We start from the raw sequence: 21,524 nt of genomic DNA, 5'->3' as shown, positions 1-21,524 counted from the left end.
CCCGACAGCGACGAGTTGTAGTTTTTTTTTTTACCACGCATGCTCAGTTGAAGCCTAAAAGAACTACACAAACAAGCCATTCTTAATTAAAATTAAAATATTTAATTGTATATATGACCGCATTAGAATACATATAAATGTTTCATAAAAAGTGTTCCTCCCACTTTATTAGCCAAGGTGACTTAAATTAGCGCATTGACATGTTATGTAAAAAAATGTATTAAAATCTTTCTTAATTCAATCCAACTTAAATTGTGAAAAGGGTTATTTCATAACAGGCAAATGGAATTGGAAATAAATGCCATACTTTTATTTTTAACCAATCATTCTGCAATATAATATAACTATCACATCTGCAGTGGTAGGATCAGGAAGGCCACCTACAAGTTGACAAGTAGTAGCCTACTGCCCGAAGTGCAATATATCCCCTTCAGAAGCAGTCATTTCTGCTTGACAGAGTGATGAGATTGGCCTCCTATATGATTGTGGTATATATCTTTTTTCTCTCTCCGTTACAGTTTATTAATATTATTATTTTACTCTCAGTTTATACTGCTCTTCAGTATTCAGTAAACAAAGACAATTGGTCACTGTGCTTAAGTGACAAAATGTCACTGACAGAACAGTCTGCGTTGCACAAACGGATGCTGTCCGACTCGAAGTGGGATCCTTTTGTTGTGGGCCTGAATCAGCAGCAGGTTGGTGTGTTTGTGTTTCCTGAGTTGTGTGGAATTGCTGACTAATGGATCCTTTCATAGAAAAGGAGGTAGGCTTGGGAACCCTGGACTTTGCTCTCCGTCACGGGCTGAACGTTGGAATCACTGATATGGAACCACGATCCTTTAGGTGGCTCTGCGTCTCCTGTGGGAACGAGGAGAGTTTGAGCCAATGACAATTATTTATTGCTAAATACATGAGTTTATTACCCACTTAATACTCATGTCTGACCTCAAATCAAATATTTAACCTACCTTGTATTGCCACTCCATTGGATGAGGGTGTCGGGCATTGAGGTCGAGCTTTGACATTCGCTGTATAATGACCTGATCTCATTGTTCCACTGTGCTCTACAATACCATAGAGGCTGTACAAAACTTTATTTTCTCCTTCTGGCACGTTCTGCACAAACACAGAGACAAAATCTGGTTAGTTTATAATGTTTTTTTTTTCTTCGTATGGTCATTGTACAGTCATTTATTCTAGAGTACAATGTGCATTACAATCACCATTCACGCACCAATGGCTGGGGAAACCATGCAAGGCACCAACCTGCTCATTGGGAGCAGTTGGGGGTTCAGAGTATTGCTCAAGGACAACCTTGACACTAACCCAGAGGGGGGCCGGGTATCAAACCGGGAACCTTCTGATTTCCAAGTGGCCGCTCTACCTGAGCCACTGCATTGAGAACTACATCTACAGTTTCACAATTATTCTGAATAATTACCTTGCATTTTGTAGAACAGAAAGGTGCTAGGTCCAGTATTTGAGGGAACTGGACGTGTCTGCTCACCTTACACACACTGTGACCAATCTAGAGGAAGGCAAAAACAAAACAAAATCAAAACCACTTTTTGTCTGAATACACCCACAGTACAGAGAAAAAAAAAGAAGAAAAACAGTATGATCATTACTCATGAAAATGCAATGTGGCTCTGTCTATTCTATGCTGTTGAACATATTCACAACAAGCATACTGTTTTAAACCATCTGAAGTATAGTAGTAGCATAGTAGTATGCAAAGAATATATGCAAGATAAATAATCATTTACAGTCAGCTTGGCTGGACTTCTCACTCAAAGGTCCTTACACACTGGCGAGTTTATTTTGTGCGATTCATTTGCATTAATTAAAACTGTTGCTTATGTCATGATCAGGCTACAAAATAAAGTCGAGCATTTCTTATTTAGAACAAGGTTGATTAACCTGTATCAATGAGGCATCAACTATATGAATAGTTTGATGCAACATATTCGCCAGTGATTTTCCCATTGTTTACTTGTCACACCCCCGGTGTGTAACAACCTTCAGTGTGAGAAGTGTGATATTTTCTTCAGCTGAGATCACCTGTTGGAATCTCTTCAAGTGTAGCGTGAGTACTGGAGGACAGGAGGAGATAAGCATTTGCTTGAAGGCATCAGTGTATACCGTCTTCTTGGATCCTAAGCAAAACATAAATGCGAAAAATGTGACCCCTGGTCCATAGGACCAACATGTGAATGGGCTGAAACAACTATAGCCATATCCATCATAAATACCATGAGAGTTGGTTTTGTCTGCATGCCGTTTAGTGCACGTGACACACAATAGGCTGTTCGTCTGGGTGAGGTTCTCCACTTCTGTGAATTGAAACAGACAGGACTGCACAGAACACTCCTGTTTCTCTGGGGTGGTTCTCGTAGCCAGAGTGCTGAAGGCCAACTCTGGGTCCTGGTTTACCACGGTGTACTCTTTAGGCTCAGCTGGAATGGCTCTCTCCCCGTCATCTTCCACTGCTTCAGGGTCTTCTGTGCCTTCACTCAGTGACATCTTGTCCATTTCCTCTGGGTCCTGGTTTACCACGGTGTACTCTTTAGGCTCAGCTGGAATGGCTCTCTCCCCGTCATTTGCCACTGCTTCAGGGTCTTCTGTGCCTTCATTCAGGGACATTTTGTCCATTTCATCTGCCAGTCGCACTTCGTCCACCACTTCTTGACTTGTCTCGGATATATTTCCGTCTTCCAAGTCGCTGTTCTTTGGGTGTTGGTCCTCCGATAAGACGGTGAAGCGATTGCAGAGCGGTGATGCATCAAGTGATTCGTGGTTTATCATGGAGACTTCCAGTTCCTCCCCCTTTTCTTCATTTTCCCCGTTGGCCTGGGCTACATTACGTTCCTCTGTATCCTGTTCTGGAACACCCATTTCAGCTGAGTTTATCTGACTCACTGGAGCCTCTTCCAGAGTCCCGTTCTCAGCGTGTTCCCCAGCCTCTGGGTCAGGAGGATCTGTATGGGCGCTCTCTGCAGGGCTCAGTGGGGTGAGACTGTCCAAAGTCATCTTCCCTTCATGCTTCTGTTGCCTTCGTTGATTCTGCGGACAATTGAGTACAGAACTTGTGTGAACTGATGCAAAAACTCTTTGAAGATTAAAGGAAGGTGAGGAGTACAGCTTGCTTGTTTGTATGTTTGTGAGGATACCTTGGCTTGTTTCTTTGCCTGTTTCTTGGCTTTCTTCTGCTGGTACTTGCTAGCAGTGCCAGTGGGAAGGTCATCATTTCCATTGGTCAAAGCAGGGCTGTATGTGTCATCCTCGTTCGACTCGCTAGTCCTCTGAGGTCCTTTTTTCGTCTGCTTTTTCCTATACGCCTTTAAGAAGGAAGCATGGAAATAAACTTCAATAAGAAAATTCAAGATCTTTAAAGTAATAATAGTTCTTAAATGTGAAAAAACGTGACAAGTGCACTACCTCATCTGAAACAGGAAGGGAAAGATCCAGGAACGACTCTGTGACTAATGACACCTAAAGATAAATATGTATATCACTTGTTGGATACAGAATTAATATATATTATTCGTTAGCTTTCAGTGTTATAATAATAAAGTAATATTACATACCGTGTTGCATTCTCGACACATTACTGTACTGGTCATTTCCCCACCAAACACATCATCAACAAAGTTTCTGAGAGATCCATTCTTCTCATACTCTGAAAACAATAACTTGAATATCAGAAGGCATCAATTCTTGAATAGAAAATAATTTGCATCTCTTTGTACATACACATCACAAACATACATACAACAGTGTCATAAAAGGTTGGCTACACAATGCAATATAAGTAGCTGATATTTACCTTTAATTGATGTGATTTTCCCAGATTCTTTCAATGCCTCCATCAATCCAGAATGTAATCTCTGGAAAGAAAAAAGCAACTTTAGTGCTATGTGCATTCATTCAAATTCGGAAACATTAACAGTCCAACTGGATCTTCCAACTCAATCTGCTATTTGACAAAATATATATTTTCAGAGCATCAGGAACTTGTACAGCCTCCTTGCACTAAACTGCTCTCTTACAAAATACATCCTACAATATATCCAACAGCTCTTTCCATTTGATGAATAGAAGAATGTGTCTTCCTATTGCCATTTGTAAGAATGAAAGGGAATCAATGAGGAAAAATCTAGTCGACAAAGCATAATGTCTCAACATCGTTGAAGGGATCCATATCAGCAAGCAAGGTAATGATCAAACTGCTACTGATACATTGAATTAATTAATTTGAACTTTGATGATGTATCAATAAAATATTTTTTCCTTTGAGTTATATACCCAAATAATATTCCCATTGTGACAAAGTTTAAACAAAACATAATTATGTGACCGATCTTCTCAACTTAATTTGTATCTTCATTTGGCTGTGATGGATTTAAAAGATGATGCAGATGAAGGAGCGAACATGTGATGGCGGTGGTTTTATCTGATACCTACTTTGGTCTCCTCAGTTCTCATCCCATCCAGTAGGTAGCGCAGGAGCTCTTGACTGTCCTGTTGCTGGAAGCCTTGGAACCGGGCAGCCCTAGTGAGGGACAATACCATCACAAAGGTTAAAGGGATACTATCATGCGTTTGATGTGCATTTTAGTTAATTGTTGACATCATCGTCTATACTCTAGTCTAGACCAGTGGTTTTCAACCTGGAGGTCGCTTTTCTGTATGTGTTCAAAGAAATGAAAATCTGAATTGAAAAATAAATACAAGTTTTCTAAAATTTCAGTAAATGAATATACAGAATATTTAATTACTAGGTAAAATTTTTCTGAAGGGGAGAGTGAGTAAGAGTATACTCTTACTGTGCACGTGCACACTGAGACAGACCATTTACACTGGCTCTGCACAAGGGACATTTACTCCCTTTACCACATAAACTTGCTCTGTGAAGGTTTTAAAAACGTTCATATGACAACAGTGAAAAGTTAATCCACATAAGGAAACTGTCACAAAACATGTCTGTGGACGGTGGATGGAACGGTGTGGTGGATGCATCTTGGAGGACATAGGATTTGGAATTGCAAGGCCAACGGCATTGGCCAGTGCCATTGGCTACTGGCGCTGTGTGAAGACTGAAGAGGTGCCTATATCACTGAGACAACAGACTGTTCGTGAGAGGACGCTGGTGCTGTTTGTTCGCCGCTTCTCAGCCTCTAGCCCTTTAGCTTGTTAAGTTCGCTAAAGTTTAGGCTTTTGTTCTTTTCGGTTTTAAGCCTTGCTTTTAACCTTGTAGCACTTTGAGATTCTTTGAATGTAAAGTGCGTTATAAATAAAATGCATTACCATTATATTATTATTATTGTCCTCTCGGATGCAAGGTTCCACAGTGTAATATTACTCAAACCTGCGTTTTAGAAAATGTACCTAATATATAATTAAAGTCTTAACGATTAACTAATACTAGCCCTTACCCGTTCAAAGATATGAGCTCCAAAAAGATGTGCAGTGTGTGGGTTATGGGATGTGCACTGTGCACACAGTATATGAGGGATGGAAAGTAACTTTAACTGGTGCTTGCATGATGTAGGAGCATCAATGTAAGAAACCCGTTTCGTTTAATGGCTACAGAGATACTGTTTCTGTATAGTATAGATAGGGTGCGTTCGGAAATGCGCACTCAACACACTGGTATGCCATGTTGTCGTTTGTTTATTTGGTGCACTAAGTGCGGTGACGTTCGGAAATCTAGTGCGCTGCGCACCGGTTATGCTGAGTGCAAGCACTGAACGACCCTACTCAGAAGATGGGGTTTGGCGGTGTGGTGCGTCAGTGTGGTGTTTTGATTGGTTGGTTTTCATGGCCATGTCTCGAGCGCTTCTCAGCTTTGAACAATGGCGTAGGAAATTATAACAAAATACACCTTTGCTGCTTCATTGGTCCTTTGGGCTTTATTGTTACACACGCATCAACGTGTAAACTAACAGCAGGTAGGCCAATGTTATGAATTAAATTACCTAGAACATAGCGTTCTCCCTAACGCTATGTTCCTTTACCTCCCAAATCCTTGGCAAATACGGAAAGACCCGTTGTCTGGTCCGAAATAACTAAAACTGTTTCCCCCCCTCACCAAACCAAAGGTATCAGTGGACAGTTGAAAGCCATCACAGCACCAACTCACTACTGCCGCGCAGGTCAGAGGACCGAAATGCACCGCATTGACAGAGCATTAGTCTTGTTGGGTGTTATTCAGCTCTGCGATGTTGGAAGCACTGTTTCGTAAAAACAGTCTTCAACCAGGAAGAGTGTCTCCATCCGGTGGAATATTTTTTATTTTGCCCTAGAAATGTATTTTAAGCGTGTGGTGGGGGGCTCAGACCGCGTCCACTAAGTAGAGTTAAGGGTAACACACACCGGACGCGGTAAGGAGGCGGTGCGTCAAAACATACGGCCCCATTATTTTCAATGAACTAACCCACACCGGCGGCGTCAGACGCACGCTGGAGCGGATCTGCCGCCTCGCCTGATGCACCGATACGCCGCTGTTCTATTTTTCCAGCATTGCCGTGCGGTGAAAATGTTCTCCCCACCGAGAAGCCCCTCACTGCAGAGTTGTCCCCACCGGGGGAAATGGATGCGGCGGGCTGCCATGCGGCGGTGTTACCGCGCGGCACTTCACGCACGTCAATACCGCAACGCGACGCTGCGCAGCCGCCCGCGTCCAGTGTGTGCTCCCCTTTAGCTTTCAACTGTCCACTGATACCTTGGGTTTGGTGAGGGGCGAAACATTTTTTGTTATTTTCGACCAGTCTTTCCGGATTTGCCAAGGATTTGGGAGGTAAAGGAACATAGCGTTAGGGAGAACTCCACTAACGCTATGGACCAGAGCTAGGGTAGGTGTAGCATCGATGGGACAGGGTACGTGTAGCTGTTTAACATCAGTTATTATGGTGGTACTTGGAGAGCCAAATATTTTCTGAGGTGGTACTTGGGGCAAAAAGTTTGAGAACACTGGTCTAGACTATAGCATTGGTTCTCAAACCTTTACATTTCAAGGACCCCCATAACCATTCCAGACCTGTAAGGAACCCCCTCAAGGAACTGTGAGGGTCCCTGGCCCGACTTTGGACTATTTAGCATACTTCTGTAAACTGCATGCTATCTAGACAATGCATATTCGCAGAGGAAATTGAAATTCGAAATTCATACCAATTCCAACAATACCCTACCAAGTACATTTTGAGTAGAACTGGGTGTCATGGATGCAACTTAATATGAAATAGCACTCACTTTTTACAAACTTGTGCGAACAGGCCCCGTGGACATACAACACTTTGCTTGCTTTCCTGGATCTCATTCAGTACCGTACACATTGACATAGTCAGGGATCCAGGCTGGCCCAACTCAACCATAATAGGCTCCTGCAGAATCACAATGAAAACAACACATATTGAAGCTGTATTATCATGTTGTTCGTGTGAATAAGATGTTATCTTACAATATAAATCAAGGGTCTTCAACAGGGGGTCCGGGACCCCTAGGGGTCCTCAGAGTTACTACAGGGGGTCCTCCAAATCTGTGTGATAGAAACTTATTTTTTCCCTTTTTTATATTAACCACTTGAACCCTATTATCCATATTCAGAGAACTTTTGCCAAAAATAGCAGATCTACAGTGAGCTTGTATTTTCGGCAAAGAGCTTTGGTGTAGAGGGGAAAAAGAGCAGACTAAGTACATAGTGAAAGGTCAAGTTTATTAAGTGTTGACGGTTCAAGTGATTTAATACCTGAAAACACAAATTAACATGAATCCAAAATACACTGATGATCATGCTCATGATCAAGCATCTATGAGCAGATTGTGGGGGTCCCTGCTTCATCTCTCTCTCTCTCTCTCAACTAAGGGGTCCTTGGCCTGAAAACGTTGAAGACCCCTGATATAAATGTGTCAAAGGTTGAGTCAAACACTCCCTGTTCTTCTCAATAGAAGAGCAGGACAGCAGGGAGGTTTGACGCGACCGTTGACACAATCCATTTTCTGGTTTCACCAGAGGGGGCAAAAATCTCCTGTGCAAGAAGGCATGCTCAAATAACTAAAGACATTTCAGAACTTTCTAATCCGGGATAGAAGAGGAAAGCTACATACAGGTAGTGCAGCTTTAAGCAGAAATGACATCAGACCAAGAAGGAAATCTGCCATTTACGCTTTGAAGACAGATAAATACTGTATAAGTTCACATACCAGATCTGAGGAGGCACTCGGTGTAAAACTAATCTTATCTGCTCTTCTCACTTTACAGAGAATCTGCCTCAACATCTGGGTTTGAGAGAGGTTCTGAAAAAGTAAATGGTATTATTAATAAGTTATGATGTAAGTAAATAAGAATGAACATTTTCTGTGAAATCCTACACAGTAAAATCATCAGTAATAAATCCAGAATGTAAAAATGGAACCAAATGATTTGATTTCATCTGTGCACCGATCTCTTAGAGTTAACAACAGTGAGGATTTCACTGAGTATTAAGTACAGTCTTACCTGAATGACAGCATTAAAAAAACATGTGTTCCCGAGGTTGCTGAGTCCTTTCACTGAAACAACACTCTTGTCTTCCGGCGTGACAGGTTTTTGCATTCTCACGGTTCCTTTCTTCTTGCCATTTTTCTTCAGATTGTCCTCGTTCTCTTCTGTGTTATCATCAACCGTAGTCACCGGCTGTTCTTCCAACACGGCCTCCACCTTCAAACCTACATTAATCACACACAAAACATCATTTAGATGTTTGTGGCTGTGGATTAGTGCAGCGGTTCCCAAACTTTTCTGGACACTGGGCCCGCAGGTTGGGAATCACTGGATTAGTGTAATAATAAAATTTACTTGCCAAGGGTTTCCGCACTCTGGGATGATTTATTTCTGTTCTTTGACAAGGCTTGTTTTTTTATGTTGGTCACCAACTGAGCTAAATGTCCAGTTTTACTGTAGAGGACTTCGTCATCACATATATAACACCTGGAAGGATGACAAGAAATTAAAATAAGATTCAAATCCAGGGTTTCTACAAGTAAATTATTCTCGATCTTTTTAATTTCAAGGACCCCCAGTTTGATGTAGATTATTATAGTAGGCCTTTCTCCAGATATTTTTCCATTCAAAGTGGATGGTAGATACAGATAAAAAAATCTGCCACAGATATTTTATCTGTGGCAGATATTTTTATCTGTGGCAGATATTTTTTATCTGTTAACTGGCCCAGTGGGAATGGGCCTTTAGTCAGGTTTGATACTTTGATTCCCAGCCCCGGCAATCGTGTATCAAGTTGTAACCCTGAGCAGCACAGTTAACGCTACCAGACAGACGTACTGTACTCAGCTGGGTGAAGCTGAAAACTGAATTTCCCCCATAGGATGAAATAGGTTTAATTTTGGGTCCATATGGTTCAATTTGTAGACTCTCTTGAGTTACAGACCCATAAGGGTCCATTTGGTAACTCGATTAGGGCTGTCACAATTATTACATAATCGTCTAATCGCAATTATTTGACATAATCAAGTTTTATTTGACATAATCGCGATTATTTTTCATAATCGTTTCCATGTTGAAAAATAGTGGAAATAGCAGATCAACAAGCTCACAACGCGCCACGATGCGACGCGCTGTGAGCTTGTATATCGGCTATTTCCACTATCAATGTTCTTAAGTATAAAGTTGTCAAATATGTCATCATTTCTTTGTGTATTTAGGTTATGTGTCATATCTACAGTACCATGTGCAACTTCAAAGCATACAAGCCAAACAGAAATGTAATTGTCAACGACAAAAACACAATTAAATCGTTAATCGCAATTATTTGAGTGACAATTAATCGTCATGTAAAATGTCATAATCGTGACAGCCCTAAACTCGATATACGGTAAATCATTTTGCTGGTTCCCCTCTGAAAGTCCCTAGACCCCACATTTAGAACCACTTCTATAGACCGTGACTCACCACACACTCCAGTTGTCCATGCTGATCACCAAGCAATGTGGATCTGTCCGGGCAGTCTCATAGTGTTTGATCGCATGCTGGTTGTTTGACCTTCGCCCGCATCCCTTAAATAAAAGAATATATAATTATCTTTCTATTTAGGAAGGTAGTTCTGAAAGCTTTTAAATATCAAGAATCCCCATATAACTCTGAGGTGTACAAATGGAAATAAATAGTTTGGTTCCTTTTTATTGTGACCGTAGGTCGCAGTTTACTAGAACCGTCACAACTTGACCGTAATCACTGTATCCATCCGTCCGGACGGAAGGGTAACGCCTGACAATGTGGTTCCCCTGACACAGCACTCACAGTGATGTCAGATACTCAGAGCAGGGATCTCCATATATGGGCATAAAAGGGATTGTATGTTGTGATGTCATGGGAACCAGTAACATAATCCCTTTTATGCCCATATATGGAGATCCCTGATGTCATCAATATTAAGCCCATATCTAACAGGACTTGGGAATGCCCATATATGGAGGAAGCCAGCCCATATCTGTGTGGCTGGTTCAGACAGGGATCTCCATGTATTGGCATAAAATGGATTAAAGGATTTAAAGAGAATTGACAAGCTTACTCTATGTCCACATTTTAAACACAGCCATATCGTCGCGGTTGTGTCTCCTTCCTCTTCATCACATTCCAGTGTCTGGGTATCAGAGGGCTGCTCGTCATCTTTACAGTCCTGGCAAGTGTTGCAGTCTGAATTCAGCCCAGATTTCTTGACAAAACTGTGATCTATCCCCTTCTTGAGATGGCTGCAAGAGGGACCTAAAATGACAAAGGATATTACGAGGCCATGTCACACAACTCAACACCAGGAACTCTCTGTATTGTAATAGAAGTTATCGATTATGACATTTTGTCTGACATGATGTGTGTATGTCAAACATGACATGTATACAGACACAAATATCAGAATCGATAAAAGGAATCAGTATGACGGTCTTGAAAGGCTATAGGCCTACATATTCCATAACTTCACCTGTTATTTCAATGTCGTCCTCATACTCCGTTTCACTTTGGTCCTTCTCCTTCCCTCTTTTCTTTCCCATTTTCACCTAAAAATATTTATTTTTTGAGACGTTAACAGATCAGCAACTGCAACCACCAGAGCTACCTTCCTAGTTAAAGACCAAAAAACTAAAACATGGTTGGTAATAATCAAACTCAGAATGGTCACTGACTGTAAAGTAAACCATTGTCCATAATAACACCTTATAGTAGTCTATACGGTAGGTTCTCACAGTTGGCAGTTTAGATTTCTCTGTGTAGAAGAGCTTTCTAATCTAGACATGTTCTAGTAAAGTTAACGGTTAAACCCAACAGGCGCCCATCCGGCTCCAGAAAACAAACACTTTATGATCATCAAATATACCCACGAGAATCCCACATATATCGTAAGATATCTGACATATGGTAATGGCAGCTAAAATGTGGTTGTAGCTTATACATTACCTCTATGGGTTGTAGTGGTCGATCGATCGATTGTGTTCCCTGGGTGGTGACGCAATTTCCTGTGCCCCTTGCAGAAGAGTCCGGGTTAAAATAGGCTTCCGTAGTTGTGGAAAGTCTGGTTTCTATTCAGAATTACCCAATGTGATCCGGTCTAGAGCCCGCCTATTATATCCGGTAAGTTACACCCACACACATATAGATGCCCACACATACATGTGCGCACAATTTCCGTATCCGCTCTAGATCGAGACCGGATTAGAAACCTGCAGATCCCAGAACAGTTCGCCGGTGATAAGCGGTCCCCTCTCTGTACTAAAACGTGATAGACCATCCGCGGTTTTGCCTACTCTTTTTATTCTAGGGTTTTGCGTTGGACGTGAAGAACACGTTCTACTTTTAGCCCTATTGGCTGATCTAATTGCCTGGCCAACTATTTAGTACGGACCGTGGAGCAAAAGTTAATTGATGACGCGGTCCAGACTCAGACAGAGAACATGTCACTTAGTGAGTGGGCTGAAGCGCAGCTCTCAGAGATAGAATTGCTGTCAAGTATGTTCCCGACCCAAGAGGAGTTTGAAATAACCGACCAGGTGGCGCTTGCAGAACTCAGGGATTTTGTGGAGGGTTCCACAGACACGCCCCCTCCTTCAAGACCCCAGTTTGTCATCAAGCAGAAGATGGAAAGTGCGTGCATCAACTGGGTAACTAAAACAACATTGCCCTGTACTGTTTGTTTCATAATGACTGAACTAAGTATGTACTATCATGTAATACTCATAATATCATATTTGAATTTGGTATGTATTTTAGGGGTACATCGATTTATCCTGCACTTATCCATATGAATATCCGACGGTGTTACCAGAGATAACTGCAAGGTAAGTGTTGATGATGTCTATACTATTGTATATTATCGCATGTCTTTAATTGAATACACAGGACCACAAAGGAAACAAGCCCTTAGGGCTTAGGGTTATCCTTTTAGCATCATTGTATAACTGAGCAAGGAATGGCTAGAGCATCTCATGAGAGTAACAACTGGATCATGGTTGTTTTTTGATTGAAGACTTTATTAGAAGTTTGCATAGGAAAAGGTACAGTTTCATGACGGTACAGTTCACTGGTACAAGGTCTACTAAAAGGAGATCCATGAAAAGACTAAGCTTATTTCCACTGGAAACCATTGAAGTATCTCATATAACATTGAATGACAGACAAATAGAACACAGTACTATGCAGTAGATATGTAAAGAAAAACAAAAAAGAAAACAGTAAGTCTAAACAAACAGTATATACAAAGAAGGGGCAGGGGAGGGTAGGGTTGGGCTAGGTTAGTTTTTTTTACCAGTTGCGAACGGCTGCTGCCTGACGTTGAATTAAAGTCTGTAGCATACTTAGCCTGCTGTTAAAGGGAAGAAACACATTTTCAATATTGAACTATATCATTAATATACCTTTGAGTTATGTGTTGCCTAGAACATTGATTTGGGGGTTTGGCTTGCAAAGTACAACGTGATGATGTCATCACAGTGTTTCTTGTGCCAAAAATGTTGTGAAACTCCACTTGAAGTTGCCTGGAATGCATCTATATTTTCTTTCTCATCCTAGATGTGCTGATCTCAGCAGAGCCCAGCAGACGCTGCTCCATACGGACCTGAATGCGTACCTTACAGAGAACTGCCAAGGAGAAGTGTGTGTGCTCTCGGCAGTGGAATGGGCGAAGGAGCATGCACACCTCTATGTCAATAAGAGCGCATCAACAGCTACAGCTTCTAAGAAAGAGTCCTCCTCGCCAAGTCCAGTGGAGCGGTTCACACGTCTATGGATCTACAGTCACCACATCTATAACAAGACCAAGAGGAAGAACATTCTGGAGTGGTCTAAGGAGCTGGGTCTGTCAGGATTCAGCATGCCTGGAAAGCCTGGTATTGTGTGCGTGGAAGGGCTTCAGACCGCCTGTGAAGAGTTCTGGTCTAGGTATGTTACTGTAACTATTGTTCAGCCTATTACCATTGGTTAGTCAGCATGCCTTTGAATTATGACACCACATTAAAATAAAATAATGGGGCTTTTAAGCCGTGACATCATTTTGTAGTCAGACCTCCAAGCAGATTTATTGTCAATATCTGTCCCTCGCTATTTCAACAGATCCGAGACAAAAATAACGACTAAAGTATAATTCTACCACTTTCCTTTCAACAACAAAGAGAAGAAAAATTAGTAAATAGTAAAAATAGTGAAAAGATTTGCTTTTTTGGGGGGCAAAGGTTCTCCTCTGCCTACAAAATGATGTCAGACTTAACAGCCCCATTCCTTCCCAAGAGATTGTTATTGTCCATATACACAAGAAACCTTTGACTATTTTTTCTTTCACATCATGGCATTGTAATGACCATTAGAGCAATAACCCACCTATAAAATACTACTTGAAGGGACTTGTTGAACTAGATCAGGACCCGCCACAGTGGTGTCCGGTAAGAACCGAGATGTCAACCCTGTCTAGTACGGATGGTTTGGAGCCTCTTGGCTGAGAGCTGCTGTTCTGGAATTTGGAGGTTCAATGCTAATGTAGACTGTCTTGAAGACATTCGGGAAACTTGCATCTAAGCTCAAGGGGGTAATGGTCACACTTTATATAGTGCTTGGCTGTGACCCTGTGACATCTCACTGATGTCACCTTTAATGAGCTATGTCCATAATAGGGAGTTTTAACATTAGCCTGATGTCAGCAAGTTGTTAAGTTAATCATCTGGGGACCGCCCGACCCCCCTGGGGGTCCCGACCCACATGTTGAGACCCACTGCCGTATATGAGTAAGTGAGAGCTTTCGTTACACCACCTATCTCCCAGACGTCTGCCCCAGTCAGTTTGAATGAATGTAGAACTATGTGCAGGATCTAATTTGCATAAAGATTCCATAGTACTTAATTGAATTTACTAAATCTTTCTCACACTTATGCCAGTGTGCCAGTGATCACCCTCCTCTGTGCCAGTGTTGGCAGTTTGGCACCGGTGCCTATGGTTGCCTACCCCTGCCATATACCATAGCCATGAAATAAAACTATGGCAGTTGTCAGATGTTGTTTTTTTATCACCTCTTTACAGAGTGAAAGTTCTGACATGGAAGAAGATCATGATTCGACACAGAGAAGACATTCCTCTTGGTGAGGAGGGGAAGGACAGCAGCAGTGGTGAATGCATGGATTCACTGCGCAGATTTACAGGCTTTGAAGAAGCCATGTTTGACCCACATGGGAACAGAGGGAACCACATGGACCTTGGACAGCTCTACCAGTTCCTAAGCGAGAAAGGCTGCTGTGAAGTCTTTCAGATGTACTTTGGCATTGAGGGGAGATAAAGAGATCCCGAGCACAGGGGTAATTTCATAATGACATGACTTTTAACCACTTTAAACCTGATGTCCCATGTCATTATATAGATCAAACAATAAACAATAATACAAATAAATAGATACATTTAAACATTTGAAAACCATCTAAACAGATCTAAGCTGAGCTTGTAGTGGATGGCTAATTATAAAGCCTTTCTTCGATAATAAAGAGTAACTCACTCTTGCCAGTTTGAGTGTGAGCCATTACTTTTATAAATGTTGTTGATCTAAGAGGATTTCACACCAGAGGAGTCAGAGCTCTGTGGTAACAAAAGGTTTATTAAGCCTACCAGTCTTTTATAAACCACTTAAACCCTCTATACTAGGTCTTAGTGCAGATGTTTTGATGGGAGTTGTCCACCAGATGGTAGCATTTGACCATTAAATTGTATCCTTTGCACATTATTGCACATAATGCTATTTTTTAAAGTTTATGCTAGAGAACCTTTAGGGATATTAAACAATTCAAGAATATATTGGGGCTTTCAAAGTTTGAATTGTATTTGGGTTGGAGAGCCCTTTCTTTAGCCTTGTGGTAGTGACAATGGTATGACCATCAAATGAGCAATTTAATGCAACTGAGTTATAGTAAGTTGTTCTAAATGGCAACATCCCCCTCATTTTAAGTTATTCGTGCTTTGACTATAAGCATTAGTAAGCTTGGACAATAACAGTCATGACCAGGATGTACAGGATAAGTTACTACAGTATGTTTGATTTTCTCTTGTCTGTTAGATTTATTATGTTACTGCTGTACACTACTGTACAGCCACAATTAATCACCTGCCATCATCATAGTATTAACAGTGTTTACTAAAATGACCTAATTGGCAGTAATACATTTGAAAAATGTAGGTCTACAAAGTTTGATCAACGTAGACAAATCTAAGGAGAGTATTTACCAAGATAGTTCTTGTCGCATCATTTAATTTTTGTGTAGTGACAGCAATTTCCATCTGCTCTCTTTCATCATATCACTCATGATTAGGGTGACCATATTTTCAGCCACTCAAACCGGGACGCAAAACACTGTTGCCTAAAACTGGGACCCTAAAAGCAATGCGCACGTTACCGCGCACGCGCGTGCCCATTCTCTAACGTTCGTGCATGCGCACACACGCACCGCAGGGTTGCAAACAGGCAGTGAGTGATTGACAAACAGCCTCAGCGTTGAATTTGTTCCTTTTTTCTGATTGGTTAGGTGAGCATGTTTTCATGAAAAGAACATGATAAATGTCTATGCAACGGTTGCAACCACTGAAAACAGCTACTATTATTTTAATTCTGGTGAAAACCGGGACAATTTTGCAGTGAATGTTGAAAACCGGGACATATTAGTGTTTTAGAGATATTTGTCGGGACACCAGGACACGCAGCTTGAAAACGGGACTGTCCCGGGTAAAACGGGACGTCTGGTCACCCTACTCATGATTGATCCGTACACCACTGAAACTTGTTTATTCATAAAGATCCCTATTAGTTGGCTTGAGAATGCCAGGAGTCGTCTTGGGGTCTGTTGAATCTGAGCCAGGACATGTTTATGAATGACAACATGTTTCCTCCTCTGTAGGAGGTCCAAGTTTTGAATGGAATCTGCTGAATGTAATACAGTAGTACAGCTCCTGTTCCTAGTAGCTTTGCCTGTCATCATCAATAACGTTCCTTTCACTGATGAACTAGCAGAGCTTACAATCCAATACTTTAGAAGAAATTCACCTATATAATGACATGGCCAAAACAGGGACTCTTAAGGTTGAAAGTGGCTAACAGTAACTCGATTACACTGTGAAAGAGTCCTTATCCATTTCAATATGAATACGTCCTACAATTCATCTCAGATGCTGTCTAAAGTGACTGTCTTTTCTTTCAAGAAAACTCCCTCCAAGTTTACTTTATGAGAGAAAAGAAGTTCAGAGTAAGGCAAACTTAGACACGACAGGCTATCCTTTAGATTGTCTCCTTGCTATTCTGCACAACCTCAGCTGAGCAGGTCCTGGATAAAAAAGAAGAATACATGAAAGGATAAGAAAACATGTCCACACACTGGAATTAATAATGAATGGAATTTAAAGGGACCCGTGGATATGTTGTATTATCCTTTCTAATAATCTTTTAGTCCCCTTCCAAAGGTATAGGTGTAAAAATATAAAAATCCACTTACATTACGGTAGAATTGACGAATTTAGTCCAGTAACGACTCAAGAGACTACTTGTAATTACTTACTTACCACATCTGCGTGATAGTTAGACCTACCTATCACAAATCTGGCATCCCTTGAAGGGGCTAAGTAAGAACACTTCCCTGTCATTTCTCTTTGGATGGCAAGGAAGGGCCATCTAAAGAGAGAATCTGAGGGGGAAATAATTGATCCAACCCTATCCCACTTGTTAAAAGCGAGTGGCTCGCACACTGTGTTCACATCTCAGCACCACAAAGGTTACTATTTCAGGTAGTGCATTATCACCCACTAATAATGCACTACCTACCGGGATGAAACCTTCCTCTTGATGATGATTATCTTGCCCTGCGGCCAGCAGGTGAGGTCATTCCTCCACTGCAATGAGATGGATCAGCAAGATCAAGGTTGTGTTGTGACCCCAGAATTCAGAAATCGCTCCGGTAGATAGATACTTTATTAATCCTGAAGGAAATTCATTCAGGTGTTTTGTGTCCTCGCTAATCACAGGCTGCTGATTATCAAGTGTCATTGCCACAAAATCTGACATGGGGGAGTTCTCCATTCCGAAACATCCCCATTCCGAAACCAGGTTGGCATTCATCAGCGTCGGCAGGTTAGCATTTAACCAGGTTAGCATTCACCAGCGTCGGCAGGTTAGCATTTCACCAGGTTAGCATTCACCAGCATTAGTTTTACTGCAGCACAACTGTTACACTGATACATCCTCAAGTGTTACTTGAACTATTTATGTGGAATCCTCAGTGTCAATTTAATCCTTTGTCACTCTGAGAGTGTACAAAATGTAACCAAATGGACCCATGTCACTCTGAGAGTGTACACAATATAACCAAATGGACCCTGGGTCCATCTGGTTACATTTGTACACTCTCAGAGTTTGTAACACTTGAGGATTTATCAGTGTAGCGTAGCAGTTGTGCTGGTGCTGTCATTATCTGCCATCTGTCTTAATGTAACCTTGTTCCATGACACATTAATAATTATATGTGGCAGAAACGTGCAGAGTTGGATCACACCTATTTTGCCATGACACCAAGACAATTGCTTATTTTATCCATCCACTTCTACAACATTGAGCAATTATGGTGTGAAATCTTGTAGCCACTTCATGGAGGTCCATAGAAGAGGAATGACAGCCTGCCTCTCACAGCCTCTCAGTTCTACTATATCAAGTACATGTCTCTAAAAATGTCAGTTGGTCAAATCTTCTTGTGAGAGCACTTGTGAAATCCCCCTAGTTGTCATCCGGCAGCGCATCATTCACATTGATTTCTAGATTTAATCATACAGCAGATTAGCTTTCATTGATCATAACATGTAAAGGTTACACAGGATTAGACCAACATGAATTTCAAATCAAAGTAAATTGTATGCCCAACATATTGTATTTATTATTCAGATTTTGTATTAGGGAAATGCATTGAATGAAAAGTTGAAGTTGTATAGTAAATGGAATCGGCAGAATAAATACCTTGGCAGCAAACATTTCCAGTCTGCACTTGATCTTAAAACCCATTTTGTCTGCCCATGTCCTTGGGTGAAAATCATTTTCACATTCAACTTCATTCACACATGATTTCTGATGTTTCTTTAATTCTTTATATTTCTGACAATTCTCCAATTCTGTACGTCCGTTGAACTGGTGGTGCATATAATTGAATTAGTTCAGAATGTCCAACCTAAGGATTTCATCATGTGTGTATGGCTGGCAATCATTCAGGGTCTTAAGCTAACATAATAGTATTGTTTTGAATCACTACACAGAAGCTTTTGAGAGCATTATGTTGTGAGGATTTCAAAAGTTTTGTGTTTTGCTAGGACAGGAAATTCTGTTGTCCTGCAAAAGTGACTCTACAGACGTCGTTTAGTGTTTGTGTTCTTAGGACACTGTTCTATACTTAATATAAGCAGTATTTTAATAGATATTGGAATTTGGTTATCTTGATTGCTTTACTAATTTGTCAAAATAATAATAGTGAAAGATGTTGCCAGTCAGTTAATGTATAATCCATGTTTTAATGAGTTAGAAAAGCATTCATCATGCTGGGTCTTTTTTAGACATGAAGCAATTACAATAGTCTGCAGCCCTGCTGAGGTAAGATTGGAGCATTAATTCTACTAAAATACGATACTTTTTCTGACATAGGTTGTTGATTATGACTCTAATAAAATATAACCTTTAACACAGCCAATAATGCTGTCAATTAATCCAGTGTATGCACTCTGTGGTTTTGGACAACGTGAACACAAATATTGAACGTGTAAGTCATTAATGAAGTATAGCCATAGTACATTGAATGCATGAGGAATATATTAATTTGGATACACGCTTGAAGTTCACTATCGATCTAGCCCATAAATCTATCGCAACGGCTGAAATAGAACGGTTTCACACCATATCAAGCTGTTAATTTGTTATGTGGTACATTACCATTTTCAATTTTGCCAAAGTAAACCAGATAATCAAAGCAATTAAAAACACAATCAGTTGTGTTTCTAAGTGCTATGTAAAACGTGGCCCGGTAGCTCTTTAGGATTCTGGGCCTTCTCTTGTCGTGACCCACCAAGGTGAACTCTTGTATGCTTGTCCATCCCATGAATACTAAATGTGCCTGGATTAAACATTTTCTTGTCTCCTCACCACCATTAAATCAGTTGTCTTACTGAGCTAATGCTCTGGACTAATCCCTGAGGACCAGCACATGCACTGACTGGCATCATACAAATTACTGACAAGCAGATCTGGAAATATTCACACTCCGTCAATCCTAGTCCTTCCCCTCTTTTGGAAAGTTTCATGGCAACTACAAGACCACAAATCAAGACTGGGTAGTGGGTACCCATTGGGTGCTTTGTCACCCCACCCCCCTGAATAACTGAGTCTGAAGTATGATTTGTCACTGAAAAACTCTGAGGTGCACAAAATCCACAGATTTACTGCTGGACCACCTTAAGTACAGCTGTTTGTAAGAACAGGCATTTCAATTTATGATATACAAAAAACATTATCTTATGGAAATGTAATTAACAATATTAAAAAGAATTCTTCCATGTGTGAATCATTTAAAAGGGGAATTAATTCTGCTGTTTAACTTATGTTAAGATACACTTGTCATTTTTATTGGGCGAACATCAATCTTCCAGTCACTAATATCCTAACTTTAATTAAGTCTCTTGTGAATTGCTTGGAAGACACGCAAATGCTCGAATCCAAGCAGATGGCACACTTTTTTTTGCATACCTTATGCCGCAGGTACTCTATTTCCCCCCCACAAGACTACCAAAGACAAGGCTTCTCTTTATAGGGTCTCCTGGGCCTCCATGATGCAAAATTCAGCCAAACAATGCAGAAAAGTTTGTTTTAATTAGATCTAAAAATACAATCTAAGATAAATCAAATGCAGACAGACCAGACCAGTGCAGGTTATTTCAGGGCCTACCATACAGTGTGAGAGTCAGTTTGGATGAATGACTATAACATACAGTGGATTCTTCTCTCATCAATCCACATACCTGCATGTGGCCTGATTCATGCAGCACAACACAGTGTGGAGAGTCCTCATACAGTAAACAAGGGACTTGTTGTATCTGACTAGACACATTCATCCAGCCTAATGGTGTGTTGATGTATCCAAGGGGATATACAAGCTCATGTTCCTTGTTCCGGACGATTTGACTTCCGTGACTTCCTCTAGGACCTGTCACAACTGGATGTCTGCATGATTTGTGTAATATCATCAGACATGATTTTAGGCAAAGGCCGCAAAGCACATCTCGAGATAATGTCCGACAGCACAAACGTGAATGTTCAAGAGTGGGATGCGACAATGAATAATCCCTGCCTTTACAGGGTTTAAGAATTTCAGTATGATTGACTCTGAGGCAGCATTGCCAGTGGTTGTCAAAGTGGAGTCTGGGGACCCCTAGGGGTCCATGAAGTGGTTCCAGGGGGCCCCCAGTATAATGTGTTAATAGCATCACAATCACTTTAAACACTTTAACTCCATGTTATACTTTGGCTATTAAAACATTTGAAAACTTAAGAGAAATATTTTAACGCAAATATTCTCTTATGGCCCAAAATCTTCTCAGATGTGGGTCCACGGCCAAATACACACAATTTGGGGGACCTTGTAAAATATGCAAAGGGCATTCACTATTTCCAATAGTTTCCAATCCTCTCCTTTGCTTAGAGTTAGTGAATCCAAAACAAATTATACAATCCCCGCATATCTTTGTCTTGGAGCAATGATGAAAGATGCTATGCTCAAACATCTAAATATATACAGTATATGAATTTTATCTTCCACTCTACTCTTTTCACCTCATGTTCCAGAGTGATGATTACACAAGCAATGGTTATGTAAAATCTTTCAAAAAAGTATCTCCTACTTGGCAGGCAGTATGATTTATGATACAGTATAAAACATCTTCCCTCAGATACTCGATTGTCTGGGTTTTGATTTCATCATTGGTGAACATGCAC

General features: G+C 40.9%; 2 protein-coding genes across 2 annotated transcripts; one reads left to right on the top strand and one right to left on the bottom strand.

The window, feature by feature from the left end:
• Positions 1-123: 123 nt before the first annotated feature.
• On the bottom strand, positions 124-11,478 carry LOC308290480 (ubiquitin carboxyl-terminal hydrolase 16-like). The gene is made up of 18 exons (XM_080732335.1): positions 11,450-11,478; positions 10,977-11,052; positions 10,569-10,762; positions 9,950-10,053; positions 8,858-8,971; positions 8,501-8,711; positions 8,206-8,298; positions 7,255-7,385; positions 4,468-4,555; positions 3,830-3,890; positions 3,591-3,682; positions 3,442-3,495; positions 3,174-3,341; positions 2,256-3,066; positions 2,065-2,159; positions 1,445-1,531; positions 972-1,119; positions 124-861 (listed from the first exon to the last, which is right to left on the bottom strand). Exons 2-18 carry the CDS (start codon positions 11,044-11,046, stop codon positions 740-742), a joined length of 2,643 nt encoding a protein of 880 aa, XP_080588461.1. The 5' UTR covers positions 11,047-11,052; positions 11,450-11,478; the 3' UTR covers positions 124-739.
• Positions 11,479-11,891: 413 nt separating this feature from the next.
• rwdd2b (RWD domain containing 2B) lies at positions 11,892-14,911 on the top strand. The gene is made up of 4 exons (XM_080731635.1): positions 11,892-12,150; positions 12,260-12,327; positions 13,058-13,426; positions 14,555-14,911. Exons 1-4 carry the CDS (start codon positions 11,944-11,946, stop codon positions 14,805-14,807), a joined length of 897 nt encoding a protein of 298 aa, XP_080587761.1. The 5' UTR covers positions 11,892-11,943; the 3' UTR covers positions 14,808-14,911.
• The last annotated feature ends 6,613 nt before the right edge of the window (positions 14,912-21,524 follow it).

Source organism: Nannobrachium achirus (assembly GCF_963921795.1).
Source record: "Nannobrachium achirus genome assembly, chromosome: 8".
NCBI classification, from domain to species: Eukaryota; Metazoa; Chordata; class Actinopteri; order Myctophiformes; family Myctophidae; genus Nannobrachium; species Nannobrachium achirus.
The sequence above is the reverse complement of the archived record's forward strand: the minus strand, read 5'-3'. Positions and strand labels throughout refer to the sequence as shown.

Bases quoted from the DNA above. Each gene is read 5' to 3' on its own strand.
- LOC308290480 (XM_080732335.1), bottom strand. From the start codon at position 11,046: ATGGGAAAGAAAAGAGGGAAGGAGAAGGACCAAAGTGAAACGGAGTAT. The intron at 8,712-8,857 runs TGCGGAAACCCT...TGTGATTAATGT, and splicing joins AGAAATAAATCATCCCAGAG to AGGTTTGAAGGTGGAGGCCG. The intron at 2,160-2,255 runs GTATTTATGATG...TGTTTTGCTTAG, and splicing joins AGACAAAACCAACTCTCATG to GATCCAAGAAGACGGTATAC.
- rwdd2b (XM_080731635.1), top strand. From the start codon at position 11,944: ATGTCACTTAGTGAGTGGGCTGAAGCGCAGCTCTCAGAGATAGAATTG. The intron at 12,328-13,057 runs GTAAGTGTTGAT...TTCTCATCCTAG, and splicing joins TTACCAGAGATAACTGCAAG to ATGTGCTGATCTCAGCAGAG. The intron at 13,427-14,554 runs GTATGTTACTGT...ACCTCTTTACAG, and splicing joins TGTGAAGAGTTCTGGTCTAG to AGTGAAAGTTCTGACATGGA.